This window comes from Lynx rufus, unplaced genomic scaffold (assembly GCF_022079265.1).
Source record: "Lynx rufus isolate CCGP_SWC_20201006 ecotype Redwood Valley unplaced genomic scaffold, mLynRuf1.p SCAF_16, whole genome shotgun sequence".
In the NCBI taxonomy this organism is placed as follows: Eukaryota; Metazoa; Chordata; class Mammalia; order Carnivora; family Felidae; genus Lynx; species Lynx rufus.
This window is the reverse complement of record NW_025814830.1, coordinates 47,930,142-47,945,016: the sequence shown is the minus strand read 5'-3', so window position 1 is coordinate 47,945,016 and position 14,875 is coordinate 47,930,142. Positions and strand designations below refer to the sequence as shown.

Here is a 14,875-nt window from a genome sequence, read left to right as displayed (position 1 = left end):
CGGGGGCAAAGCAGTGGATGTGTGAGGCATTCCCTCATTTCCCCAGAACTGACGATTTTGGTTTTGTTTCTCCATCTCAGCTGATAACTTGAGAAAGCCCAGGACAATAGGCATTGGTCTCGGAAGATCTAGCTCCCAATTCTTTTTTTTTTTTTTCTTTTTGGGCTCGTGTAAGTGCCTGTTGGGTTATCTCAAGACTGTGAGAATACACTGATACTAATCTGCTAGGGGAGCCAAAAAAAAAAAAAACCACTCATTGTCTAAAACAAGGACACCTTTTAGGCAAATCTCAAATGGCATCTCTCATTTGAGAGCAACCAGAATTGTCCTGGATGGACCTCAGGATAGAGAAGCCACCTGTGTTCCATCAGACTCTCCTCTCCCCACCGCTGCCCCGTGGTTCCCGACACTGGCCCCCTCCACGTGACCCTGCCCGCCCTGTCTCACCACTGTTTTTAGATCAACAGACCACTGTGGCCATTTGAGACCTATTGAAGTTCTCCGACACATCTGATGTTCTCTGTAATCTACCATTTTGTTTATTAAGTCAATAACGCTATTGTTGCCCCTCCCAGATCCCCTTATCCACAAAATCGGGATGATGATGAGGGCAGCACAGTTTGGGCTACGGTTGTACAAGTCAGTTTGATTCCCTCTGAGAGAGGAAATACATTCAAATCCTGTGTCCAAATTAGCATTCAAAACACATTTCTGTAGTATTCTAACATGGAACAAAATGGCCAGTGACTGAGAGTCTAAATATCAAGGAGCCAGCTTTCAACAGAAACAGAAGAGCGTGGTCCAGATGGGTCCAAAACAAGCTCTCCTTGATCCCAAGACTAATCCCTTGATTTTTGGACCCGGAGTTATTTATTTACTCTCAGCCTCTCCTGAGGACACAGCGGGTATTTGTTCCTAAGAAGGTTTCTAAAAAGGTTAAAATCTCTATGTTCCATGTTAGACGTTGACCAAGTCATTGACTTCAAACGGGTGCCTGGCAGTGATTGGTTATGTAGAACATTCAGTCTAATTCAATTTAAATTCAGCGAGCCCCCCTGTGACTTGGGGCTTGGCATCTCCGCTTCTCAGGAGTTCGGAGAGGACAAATAAATGACTACATGGTGTGACAGTCCCCTTAACAAGAGACGGTACAAAGGTCATAGCCAGCAGAGGGCAGTTACTGACTCGCTTAGCAGGAATCACGGAGGCATCCCCAAGAAACCATCACTTAGGAAAGGTTGTATTCTTTGCTCCTGTTCTCGCAACCTCTTCTCCCTCATCCAACCTCTAAGTGGCGGGGAGAAGCCAGTGTCAGACATTGCAAGGCGCTTCCTGCTTGACTCCTTCCTGGAGACCCAGAGAGGCGGGGGCTCCGCAGAGAAACAGCCCGTTTTTGCTATGATGTGACATTATCCCTTAAGCCATTGCTGCTGTTAAAAACAGCATTTAGTAAAACAGTTGTTTCAATTGGGGGAATAAATGGGGTGAAGTCTAGAGTCGCAAATTGTGCAACAGAACATTCTGCAGCGGTGGAAATGTTCTGCATCTGTGCTGTCCAGTATGGTGGCGTTGGCCATATATGGTTACCAAACACTTGAAATGTGGCTAGAGTGATTAAGGAACTGAACTTTTAACTTTAGTTAATTAATATTTAAATGTAATTAACCTAAGAAGAAAGCAGGAGCAGCATCACTATCCTATTGTCTTCCCCACAGATTATGAGCAACTCCAAGGCAGAGTTTGTCTTAAACTACACCTCTCTCAGTGTTCACTGCTTAGCATAGGGCACGTTCTGGCCTTGCAGGAAACGATTCCTCCGCTGAAGGGGTCAGTAGGAAAATAGCTAGGAATGATACAAGCTCTTTCCTTCCTTCTTGCTGAAGAGAACGAGCTCAGCCATGCTCGATGCTTGGCGGCAGCCTTATTGAGTATGTCGGTGTAGGAGGAAGGGTGGAGGGGGACTGAGAAGATCAAAGTCCTGCTTGATTGATGTGCTTTGGGAAAAGCAAAGATTTACTTCTGGAAGGTAAAAGAATAGGTGTGAAAGGTGAGCAGAGATAAATGTACGAGACCAGGAATCTAAGGGTAGGATTTGCGAGTCTGGGGGAGTTTGAAGAGCACGGGGGCCAGGTTAAAGGTTAGCAGGAGGCACAGAGGATGGAAATGGGAAGAGGAAATTTTTGAGGGGTTTTTCTCTGTAGCACAAATGCGACCTGCTTTGGTGTTTTCCAAAGGACTCGACAGAATTTGACAGTGCTTTGAAATTCTATTGGAAGTTGGGCTTCTATTCAAGAGCGAACAGACCCAACCACATCAAGGATACAAAAGGGAAAAGAAGAATAGGAAAAGCAAAGGCAATGTCAAAAGAGCAAAAAGAAGAAGTCAAGTCTCCCCCATGTGCTATTGGCTGAGGACAGAGAGGTTGAGGCTCCAAGGGAGTGGGTGGGTGAAAACTGCCTTTGCTATCCATTTCCCATGAAGGAGCAGTCCCAGAAGAAAGGACCTTCTCCTTTATGGTCAGGCAGAGAAGTTTCTCATGGATCTGAAGGCAGATAAACTTGGAAGGGCTGTTTAAGGAAGGTGGGCACATTGCTAGCTGCATTTAGCGACCCAGGTTCTGGCTGCGAAATGCCGACTCAAAGTTTATTACAAGGTCCCCAGGAAGTACAACGTCAGTGAATTTAGCTGGGAGGCTAAAAAGAATCCATTTACAAGATCATTCAGACCAATCATAGGAACGGTGGCTCCCCATTAATAGCTCCCCATTAGCTGATAGAACTAGGTGTACTATAAACAAATGAAAAACAATTCTTTCTGAAAAACAATTCTTTTTTTAAAAAAAAGAAAGAAAAGAAAGTCTGTAATTTGATGGATAGTCTGTTTGAAGAAGTACGCGTGTCTGTATTGAGAGGAAGGAGAGGGGGCCACAGAGCACAGCCTGAAAGCCTCACCAGTTTAGTGTAGAACTCAGACTGTCTGGGCCAGTGGGGCTGCCCCACCTTGTATCTGTGTGCCTGAATAGCAGCTAAGCCTTCTGGGGAAAAGAAAAACAATCATCCTAAGGGAACTACAGGTTGGAGCACATAAGTCTGCACAAAGACACTTGTGGCAATACAAGGGGGGAAGGGGCTTGATTCTGATATGTGGTATATCACCCTTCACCTCCAGGGGCTTGAGTCTAGGACAGAGGAGGGAAGAATAGGTACGAAATCCATGAAGATGAAGCCCTGGAGAGAGACCCGGGCTCAGTCAACATCAGCTCTCTTTGTCTCACTACTTGTGTGATCTTTGGCAAGTTCCCTCACCCCTTTGATCCTGTGTCTTCATCTGTGACATGTTTGGTACCCTAGAAATTCCTATAAAACCTGTAACATAAGTACTCCATGAAGGTCATTACGATAATAGTGATGATGAGTAATTAAGGAAAGAGCGTTACATTTATTGGCTCCGAAAAGCAGGGGCATGCGTACCTAAGGTGGCATACGTTGCTTATAAATGGAGTAGAAAGGGTGCCACAGCCTACAGGGAGGGCCGCACCCCCTGGGATGGAGAGGAAATGGGGGAACTTGGTGAGATGGCTCCAGCTATGGTGGGAGGGGCAGGACAGGACAATAGCAGGGGGTCAGAATCAATGAGGCGCGTCAGGGCAACACCCCCTAGGAAACCCTTGCACCCACCTGGCAGATTTTGAAGGGGGAGGGTCCTGATACCTACCAAGGAAAGTAGGAACAGAGTCATGGACATACCGTTTGTTTTCAAAGACTGGGTTTTCTCCCCTAGTAGTTTGAAAGGCATATTTATTTCCCAGTGTTCCTGAGATATAACTGACCTATAACATTGCATTAGATTAAGGGGTACAACGTACGGATGTGATACATATGTATATCGTGATATGATTACCACAGTAGGTTTAGTTTGGTTAAATCTCATTTTAGCATCCAGGCTGCTGGGGCCTGGGTCCCCGGGGGGACAAGCCGGACTGCTCGAGTAAGTGCTCCTGGAATAACGGAATAACAACCCCCAGATGTAGCACGATGGGTTGTCTTTAAGATCCCTGGCTTCCAGCACTCGGTGCAGCGGGATGTCAATAAGGAGAAAATTACAGAGCATCTTGAGAAGTCAGAGACCCGCATTTCCCAGCCTAGGGTAAGTAGTGATTAGAGAATTCAAAAAGTGAACATCCAGCTTCAAGAGAACAGACTGTATGAAGGAGAGGTAAAACTGTCTGAATACGTAGCTCCTTTGGTCTCCTCGCCAGTCTCCGCGAAAAGACCCGCAAGCTGGAGAGATCCAGACCTCCTGTCAGAGGAAGCCAAGGTGACAGAGGGGAGCCTGAAGCCACACCCGTGTGGACCGGCTACCACCCGTATCAGGAAAGTAAACACTGTTGGTGTTTACAAGTGGCAAGGCAACTTCTGTTGAAATGTACAGCTAACATTTGGGGGACGGTCGGTCATGTATTCGCTCATTCCCCCCCAAACATGTATCGAGTGCCTACTGTTAACCAAGCACCAGGCTTGGTGCTCACCAGTGAAGTGATAATAGAGAAAGTTTCTAGAATTTCCAAGATTACCAAATAGATTTAAAAGACAGTGGGCCTGACCGTTGGAAATATTATATATGTGTCGTTTAATATGATTCAACAACTCGGTGCTGAGAATGTAATGTCCCGGGATAGGAAATGGAGCTGCCTTCCAGTCCCCTCTCTGACCCTTCACTTTTTGTGGTGAAGAACAGAGTCTCCCATCACCCATGACGGCTGCCATTTTGATCAGTTGTGTGTATCTTTTACCTCTCTCTTCTGGTAACTGCCCTCCATTCCTTTTGGAGTATGTCCCCACCCCCTCACACACACACACACACACACACACACACACACACACACACACACACCCTCACACACACACACACACACACACACACACACTTCATGTGTTCCTGGTAAGGCAATCAATCAAGGTGTCCCATTCTTCTAGATCAGGGTAGGGGGACGTGAGATGCACATGTGGCCAATCACAGCACCTTAACCCCTTGGGCAGACAGAGAGAGAGAGATCCAGGGGCTGATATGTGATTCATGGAGGGCCATTAAGATTCCTTCCTCGATGTATGGAAAGCGGGAGAAAACCGTTCTCTCTGGGGCTTGCTACACTCGCACGAGGCAGCTGGGGCAGAAGGCCGCCATCTCTCCGAGTCTCAAGAAGGAAGCTCGTTGCAGGCAGAGCACATGAAGCTAACTCATGAGAAGAAGACACAAGATGGAAGGGAAAGGAAAGGGGAGAGCCTAGAATTCCAGAGACAACGTCATCGCGATGGTCAGCATGGCGGAGATAAGGAAAAGAGAAGTCAGAGCAGAAGATCTCTGTGCTTAGCCCGGCCTCTGGCCCACGGTAGGAGCACCGGGCATTGTGCCTCCGTCTCCTCTCTTGTTCCTTCGGGAATTCATCTGAGTCTTCTTGTGTACGTCATAGCATGATGGCACATCCTGTCTGGGGCTACTTTGCATGTTAGCATTTTGGAGTCTGATTAGGGCTCTATCCAGAAAACTTTACGTAAAGTTGGGACTTTTCAATGTCCTACTTCTTCTCCCTACCATTAACATATATGAAGCATATAGTACACGACAAGGACTTCATTCATTCATCAAATATGAAAATGCCAACCTCATCGCTAGAGACTTTAGACGTGTTATGTCTTTTTATACACACACACACACACACACACACACACACACACACACAAAATTACCCCCTGAGTACTATAGTGGTACCCATAACACAGATGAGCAAACTGAGGTAATGGAAGACTAAGTCATTTTCCTAAGGTTAGATAGGTTGCTAAAATGATCTGATCTAAGATTCGAATCCAGGTCTGTTTCATTCCAGGCATTAACTATTTTATAACCAAAAAGCATACGTCCTTCCCACCCCACCTGGGTATGTCGTCCATGCCGGCCCGAGGAATGAATCATTATCATTCCCTTCACAGAAGACAATTATCCTGCATTGGGCTCTGGGGACTACAGCCATTTAGACAAGTCAGGAGTAAGCGGGCCCGTTGTTTCTCTTCCCGGGGTGGGGGGCGGTGGGGGGGGGGGTCGGTCTAGGAAAGCACCGTCTCGCACACCCCTGGCTCCAGAACAATGATCGGGATGAGGCTTGGATGAGGGATCAAGGGTCACTGGCAGAATGAGATTGAGGACAGAAGCTCCCTGTGTGTTTCCATCAAGAAAATATAACATTCAAAGATGAAACAGCCTCTTTCACTGAAGCATAAATTTTGTCTCCTGGGCCTTCAAACATTGAATTTACTCATTTTAATACCAGGGCTCCAACCGATTTTCTGTGTGAGATCACACACAGAGGAATCAAACTAATTTGAGATTACACGCCCGCTACCCTTTTCCTGTGAGGAGGCTCGTCTTGTTTCTAATTAAACTTCTTCTTCTATGACGAATGCCAAGATGCCAAAAAAGCTCCCTATTGAGAGAAGTGCCAGGAACGTGGGGTCGTGGGGGCGCCATTTCCCCATGCCTGGGTGAGCCCTGTTGTCTGTGTTGAATGCTAGTGATGTGCCCAGAGGTGGTGGGATTTGGGTTCCTCTGAATGAGAGCGAACCAAACTCCAGAGGCTTGACGGTCCTGCACATCCAGCTATCCTAGAAATCCCTACTGTCGCCCTCGGGTGGGCAGGCAGAGGGCCATCGCGAGTGAGGGTCGCAACAAATGCATACCGACCCTGGAAATTAGCTTCAAAAGCCAGCACCCTGCCCCCTGGTGCCAGTGTAGTCTGGAGGTGGCACAGCAGGACCAGGGACCAGAGGGTGGGGTCAAGTGCCCGCCCATCTTTTACAGCCTGGTTGACTAAGGAAGGAAATAGCCTTCCTTGAGCGCCCGCTATGTGCAGGGCGCAGTCAGGACGTGACAGACTCTCACCTGGTCTCACGAGTACACGTGGGTGTAATTACCAAGGCGAGGCTATGGGCAAGTGGAAGGAACTGTCTGCTTAAGATCACCCGGCCATGGTGGGGTCGAGTTGGGGTCTGAACTCGGATCTGTTGTAGCTTCTCACCGCTTGCAGTGCAGCTCTCTTAGAAAGTAAGCGCGATAACCTCAGGGGGTTATGAGGGTCCGATGTATCGCGAAGAAGGACAACGAGCTTTGTGGCAGCTAAGACAGGCGAGGGGTAGGGTGAGCGTAAATATCAGCCGTCACTCCCTTTGCGTGTCATGGGCCACCTGCCATTGGTTTCTTCTGAGATCAGGCTGCCGTTTCTGGGAACCTGCTCCGCGTCCGGTGTTCCGTAAGATGTCCTATACTTCCTTTTTCTGTGAAACACAAGAAGCACTGATTCTGGGCTTCCTTTCTTCCTCCAATTGCTGGGGAGGCAAGAAGTCCATTCCATTATCGGTTGAAGAGAAGACACAGCCACCACCCCCCCACCCCGCCCTCACCGCGGAGGACCCAGTTAAAGGGAAGATGCACATTTTCCCGGATAAATAAGATCCCCGAAGTAGCGTCTCCATCTCGCGTCATCACCGAGCGGGGCTCGGTGTGAGTCAGACAGAGTCATCCTCTCCTGTCAAATCCTCGTATCTCTCTCCGATACAGAGTCATCCAGAACACTTTGTTCCAATCATCATGGCAGAGTGGCTTCCTGGCCAAGCCAAGGACCTGGCTTCCTGGCCAAGAGACCGTCCAAGCGATTTCTCAGTTTTATAAGCACTCGTGTCACTTAACCTCCTGCACTCCATTTGTTTATGTGAATAAACACAGGAAAGATACTACTGGCCATATTTCATTAGATGGGCCTCACCAGTGACAGTTTAATGCCGTGTTGTTTGGGGATATTGTACAGGCAAGTTGCCAACGCCGCGGTAGCCCAATCGAGGCAAAGGGGGCAGAGGCAGAAACCTGAATGTCTTGAGTGGATCCGAGGAGTGGTGACTGTGTTTCATCAGCATGGGTATTCTGGGTCAACAGTCCTAGCCATCTGATGTTAAGTAGGTCTCCAAAGAGTCCCATAGATCGGCAACAGAGGGAAAGTGGACGTGGTTTAGAAATACAAATGGCCATTTTGGGGGTGGGGGGCGAGATGGCACCGTGCCAACTTTGAGTCCTACCCGTTACGCTTTAGGTCAGTGAAATGCATTCCTGGTCTTTCTCTGTGTTCCTGCTTCCAGTCTTTGTGTCTGCCTGCCTCTCTCTACCTCTTGGTCCCTCACTGTCTGTCCTTTCCCTCTTGTGCCTTTGTCACCGAATCCCTCTGATTTTCCCAAACGTAAAGAGTGCAGGAACAAAGCTGGCTCGGACCTTCACACTGCTTTTCCACGTAGCAGTTTGTGATCGTAACATGGCTCTGAATGTCCGTTTCCCAACTTGAAAATGGAAATAGTAATACTGATATTGTGGAGTCGTCCCTAGGATGACATGAAACAAAGCCCCTGGCAGGCAACTCAGTTCCTGGCTCCTCACGAGTGCTGAGTAAGCGTGAGTTCCCTCCCCTGGCTCGATGCCCTCCACCTCCGTGACACGTTAGAAGCCCACCGTGTGTTGGCCTTCCTTTCGTGTGGCCTGCCCTCGGCCCATTTTCAGATCAGCCAACGCAGCCATGACCGGCTGGGACCATTTTTCATCCAACTGCTCTCATTCTAGCAGTTTCATGTGGCCTCTCTCTGTAAATCAGTCTGGGAAAATAAATGTCCCCGATCCATTAGTGCCTTTCCATCACAAGCCAATTTGAGCCACAAACCAGAGACAAGGCTTGTTAATGGCCACTTAAATATATTTCCGCAGCCCAGCCCGGAGACCCTCAGCTTCAAATCCTCCCAGCTCCTGTCCAAGAAAAGCCCCACTGTGACAAGACTTCTGGCAGCAAAGGCAGTTGCGGGGGGCGGGGGGAGGGACCGTGTTCCCTGGTTTGCCTAAAACAGTCCCAGTCTGCTCCTGCTGTCCCAGAGTAACTATGAATAGTGCCCCTTTAACACCCCCAAAAGTTCCAGTTTGAATGAGACACCAGATGGAAACCAAGAATAATAATGTAATAATAGCTATCATTTATTGACCACTTGTATATGCCAGGCATCACCAAAAAGGTCTTTCTACGCTATATCTCATTTAAACTCGATTACAACGCCGTAAAGGGAGGTGCGATTATGATCTCCATTTTATAGACCAAGAAGCTCAAGTTTAGAGAAGTAAGCGACACATTCAAGGTCAGCCAGCATACAGGGCGATGTCTGTGCCACATTCAGACCCCTTTTGCCTGGGCGGCACACCCATCCCCCGCCTGCTGGGAGTGCTGGCCACTCAGGGCTCAGTGCAGTGCCCCAACCCCCTTCCCTCTTCTGGAGGAACAGCGCTCAAACAGGAGTCACCATTGCCTGAGAGGCTCCCTGCCCCCACTCAGAAGGCGTCCCACAGCCCAGACCTGACTGACAACAGGGGGCCAGAGGGCGTGGGGAACACAGAGACTTCCCCTATTGCTGCGAGGTCAGACTCTAAGGTATAATTCAGGCCCCAGAACTCCTGGCGGGATCTAGGGCAGATGAAATCCTTGCTTAGCTCCTCCCTTGTCCGGCTCCCTTTACGTCCCTTTCCCCAAAAGCACCCCCTCAATCAACCACTTAAGAGAGCAGCCTTGTGTCTGGCTCTGCCTCTAGGGGGCAAGACCCATGACCTATGGTTAGCAAGAGACGGGGCTGGGACTCCTGTCTAGGAAGGTCTCAGTCTTCATCACAGAGCAAACGTAACATGACATCGCCTGTAATATCCACGTGATTAAAATGACGGCCTCCAAGTCCTCAAAGAAACAAGTCACACAGGCACAGACAGGACAACGGAGGTGGCAACAGTCACAACAACCACTCCTCATTTAGTGCCAGTCTCGTTTTTGCATCTGATCCTCTCAACAATAGGAGGTTCATCTTGTCTGCGTTTTGCACTTGAGGCATGGCAAGCTTGGAGAGGCGGAGATGTGTCCACCGAGGCCACACAGATAATAAGTGCTGAGGCTTGGACCTACCTCCGGATCCTTCGCCTTCCAAAGGCCACGTGCTGTTTCCGCATGGCCACTTAAGTAGCTTGCCGTGTAAACTGCTCAGTGAACGGGTGACGGGACCGGTTCCCCATCAAAGCTGATGCTCTTGTCACCAATTAGAAGACTCTGTAATCCCTCCCGCCCTGCACTCCCCCAAACGGTTCTTTCTGAGCTGCATTTGACCAGCATGTCTCCCTTTGGGGAGAAAAGCCATATTACTTTGGAACTAGCCAGAGAATGTTCTCTTAAGTCAGACATAAAAAAAAAAAAAAAAAAAAAAAAAAAAGTCAAAGGAGCCATATTCACTGAAGAAGGGAAGGAAAGCAAGCTGGCATCGCATTGCCAAAGGTCCAGAGAGGTAAATCACATTTCTTGTGGCTCTCCCACAGAGGGAGACAAATGGAATAAAAGGAAAACAGCAGACGAAGATTCAGATCCTAACTGTACTATCTGTGTGATGTTTTTAGCAAATTACTCAACATCTCCAAGCCTCAATTCGCTCCAGTATAATATCTATCTTCTTGCACCATAAAAGAGAAGGGGTAAATGAGATCAAATAGGCATTTCCCTGCACCTCTTCTCTTCCATTCCCATACAACGTATGGAGTAACCAACTTGGACCCTCATTCCAGGTCTGAATAATACTAGTTCAGACAGAGTCTGCTTTATTCCCAAGCAAATAGCATATCCTACTTGATGATAAAAGGTTTCCATTAAAAACAGAGAGCACATAAAAGGGGGACCTCCATCCAGGAAGCCATCAGCTGATTCATAAAAATACAGAATGAGTCATCCTGGCTCCCAAGGCTAAACTTACAATCAGTGGGCATCTTTGGCCTGCCAATCCTAGCCCAGTGTAGGAGGAAAGACCCAGCGGGCAATCTTCACAAACCTACTTCAATCCCCCCTTGCAAAACCGATGAACTCCGCTTCCAGCTTGGGGAAATGAAAACCAATCTGGGCCCTTTGCAAAACCGGATTCCAAATGTTGCCCCATGTCTGGTTGGCTTACTGAAAAACTAGGGTGGGGAATCTGCAGTGATTCCAGAGTGTGTGTGTGTGTGTGTGTGTGTGTGTGTGTGTGTGCGCGCGCGCGCACGCGCGCGCAGCTCCAATAAAAAACAGGCTTGTGCATCTGGCTTTGAAAATCAATCTCCTGGCTTTCATCTTGACATTTATTACTTCAAAATGCTTCAGTTCCTATCAGCCTCTAGGCAATTAGCATAAGACTAGAGAACCCAGACCTATCTGTACTGCAAATGATGCTCTCTTCTTTAAAAAGTAGCTTCAACATTTTTACCCTCTGAACATCCCCTCTGATGAAGTCCTAGAATCCAATTTGGATGAAGGGGCATAAATTGTAGATACACATAGGCATCTATACCATATTTCTCATCAGTGGTGAAGAAAGGAGAATTACCAATAAATACATAGTTTTAGTTTTACAAGCCAGATGTTCTTTCACCGGCAAGTGAAGAAAAAGAATGACTCTACCCTCCCCGTCCGAGCGTCTTTTCTCAATCCATTCATTCAGCAATAACTTAGTCCGTCAGCAGCAACTAATGCGGGACATACTGTGTTCCAAGCACTATGCTAGGCATTGGGGATTTATTGGTGAAAAGGGCCGACGTAAGCTCTGCCTTCTGGGATCAATGTGCTTGGTTCAGCAAGAGTTAACAAAATAGAACTACACAGGATTCCCCAGTCTGCAAAAGCCTCTTCCCTTACCCTGAATTCCCAAAAGTCATGTCTGGAGTCGACTGTGACCAGCTACATGTATGAAGAGTGAGTCAGAGATCAGTGCCTGCTTTTCTTGACAGCCACCTTCCAGCCTGCCATGGAGTCCTGCACCTGCTCTCAAGGCAGCGACTGGGAGGAGAATCTCCTTTGCGGTGTTTTTTTAGTTTTTTTGTTTTTTGGGGGTTTTTTTGTGGTTGTTGTTTTGCCTCTGCGTATGTCCCCAGAGTCTAGGTCTGGGATTTAACCTAAGAACAGGTAGGCTGACTGCTGCTTTCGGGGGGGGGGGGGGAGCAGTGACTGCTGGGGACTTTAAAACACAGACATGAGAGAGGGTAAGTCCGTCTCACTGTGCTGAGGGCAAGTTCCCCTTGGGAGCTTCCCATGCTGCTGCATGAAGAACTCAGAGTGTTGGATCCAGTGAACCCTTTGGGTTGAGCCCTCCCTCCTAGAACTTCAGAGAAAGGATCATAGTGACAGCACACAGAGAGGCTTAAGCACTCCAAGGGGAATCCCAGGCGGGCCTAACTCTGAAGTTCCCCCAGGAGGAGTGGGGAATAGGAAGGGTACTCGGACTGCTGAGCTCCCTCTGAGATGGGGCGGGGGGGGGGGGGGGGAGAAGATGACCAGTTGTTTGCTTTTCCTCTTCGGAAAAGCACAGAAGAGAAGACGCTGGCGGGGAAGAGCGAGCCTTGGCCTCACCCCTGACCAAGCTCAGATGCTCCAGGACCTAACCCCCCCCCCCCCGCCCCTGCTTCCCAGTGCCTTTCCCCATCCCCGGGTGCCAGAGGAGCGGAGTGCACCAGCGGGGAGGGAGAATGCACCTCCCCAGCCCTCACTCTGTCGCCAGACCCGGCAGCACTACAGCATAGAGGTTTAAAAAGAGTGAGTAGGAAATCCTGGCCAGGTCAGTTAGTGGCGGCAGGGAGACCTTGGGCAAATCGCTCTTTCTGCGCCCCGGTCTCCTCGCATGAAACGCCGGACAATGACGGTCCCTAACTCGTTGGGTCCCAGGGAGTATTAAATAAGATCGCACACCTAAAACTCTAAAAACGATGGCTGGCACACAGTCCTCCAACGGTTGTTATTATTATTCTTTAACCGTGTTACCAAACTCCCTCTCCCGGCAGCTCAGCTGTCCTACCCGACGGAGAGCCCCCCGCCGCGCAATCTCCCAGACCCCGGGGCGCTGGGCGCCACCATCCACCCCGTTCCTCCCCGCCGAGAGCTCACAGTCCCCTCCGGTCACCCCTAGATCCGGCTGGGAGAGGGCGCGGGGCCACCTCGCGGCATCCTCCCCCGCCTCCGCCGGCCGCCGGCCGCGGGGAGGCTCGGGGACCCGCGGGAGGGCGCGGAGGGGGCGCCCACGGCCACTCTTCCCCGCGCAGCGGCCGCGCCGAGGCTCCGCCACCCCCGCCCCGGGAGCGCCGAGCGCGCAAAGAGAGAAAGCGAGAAAGACGCGGATACTGGACCAGGCTTTGACGCGGATCTTGAGCTCGCCGTCCTGCGGCTCGGGCATGGCCTTCCTGGTGACCCGCAGCTTGTTGAGCCCCCCGAAGCCGGCCAGCACCACGGCGCGCATCTCCTGGGCGTCCCCGAGGCGGTGAGAGCCGCCGCCGCCGCCGCCCTCCGCAGGCTCCTTGCCTGCCTCCTTCTCGATCATTTGCTCCGTCTCCTCCGCCTTCTCCACGCCTTCCTTGGCCATGGCGCACGGGGGGCGCGGGGCGCACGGGCTGCGGCGGCTGCGGCGCGGGGGGCTCGGGCTCCTCTCCCGCGGGTTCCTCCTGTTGAATGTGGGATGCTCCGCTGTGCAATGGCTGCAGCCTCCGCGAGCCGCGCTGAGGGCCACAGCCTCCGCCGTAATCCTCGCAAGAGCCGCGCCCCCGTCCGCCCCACCCCTTCACCCCGCCACCCTCGCTCCCCGCCCCCCCTCCCTGCCCCAGCGAAGCCTCGACTCCACTTCCAGAGCCGGTCTCAAATCGGGCTCCTGATCGCAGCCCCAGAGCCCAGACTTGCCCAAGACTCGTGAATAAAACACGCAGAGAGGACGCCGTGTCCTCGGCGGGCGGCGCAGTACTTTGTTATTTACGGCGCAGGCTCGGCGCCTTGAAATGGACAGAGTCGAACGTCTGGGCCTGGAGGATGCCTCCCGGAGACACGGTTGCCTCCTCCCGCACGGATCTGCGGGGGCAGGCAGGAGAGACGGGAGGTGGGGCTGTTTCCCAAATCGCAGGTACCCGCTGGAAGGGCAGAAAGGTTCGGGAAGCGGGAAACGAGAAATCCCACTTACTCCCCTGAAGAGTCTAAACCAGGGTGTTTTTCACTCCAGACTCTCGGGGTCAGCGCGCGGATGCTCTTTAAGGGGCATCACCAGGAGCCTCTTTTGATGGCTAATTCTCACCACCCGCACCATTTCCAGGCACCAAAGAGGCTTCAGAAAAGAATCCTGTACCAGAAAAGGGTCCCCTTTTTGTTTTGATCACCAGAAGATCATTCTGTACTCTGGCCCCAACACACACACACACACACACACACACACACACACACACACACTCCCCGGTAACCGGCAAATTTGGGGGTTTTGTTATGAGCCCTTTGAAAAGGAGCTTATAGAGAAACTTGAACTTTTTAGGAAAACGACGGGCAGGCGAGAGTGTTGGTGGGGCTGTTAAGAGAAACCTTGTTGTGGAGGAGTGATGGATGTATATTCTATTACCGCGCAAACGCCGCCACCTTTAGGACCTTGGGCGACTCATTCAACCTTTCTGACCCTCAACAACTTCATCCATAAAATGGGTACATTAATTTTGTTTATTTGCATTGTGCTAAGTGCGGGGGTGGATAGGACTTTCAGTGACACATGGTCCTTCCCTTTAAGGAGTTTATTCTCAATCATAAGGTGGGGAGGACACAGCCAAGAAATGGAAATGACACAGGGAATGGTGTAAGTGCCTCTCCTCCTTCTGTTCTCCCTGTGCCTCTGTGCTCTAAATGCCCTGGCCTTCTGTTCCTCAAAAATGGAACCATGTTCCCCACCACCACCTGCTGTCCCTTGACCTGGAATGTATGTTGCAAGTCCTTCATCTGGTGTCATCGCCCACT

General features: G+C 50.4%; 1 protein-coding gene across 1 annotated transcript in view; it reads right to left on the bottom strand.

Annotated features, from left to right (window-relative positions):
- VAT1L (vesicle amine transport 1 like) overlaps positions 1-13,540 on the bottom strand; it is a 147,467-nt gene extending 133,927 nt beyond the window's left edge. The window contains exon 1 of the mRNA XM_047079268.1: positions 13,246-13,540. Within this exon, the coding sequence (XP_046935224.1) occupies positions 13,246-13,478 (233 nt within the window). The 5' untranslated portion in view covers positions 13,479-13,540. The remainder of the gene's footprint in view (positions 1-13,245) is intronic.
- Between the last annotated feature and the right edge of the window lie 1,335 nt (positions 13,541-14,875).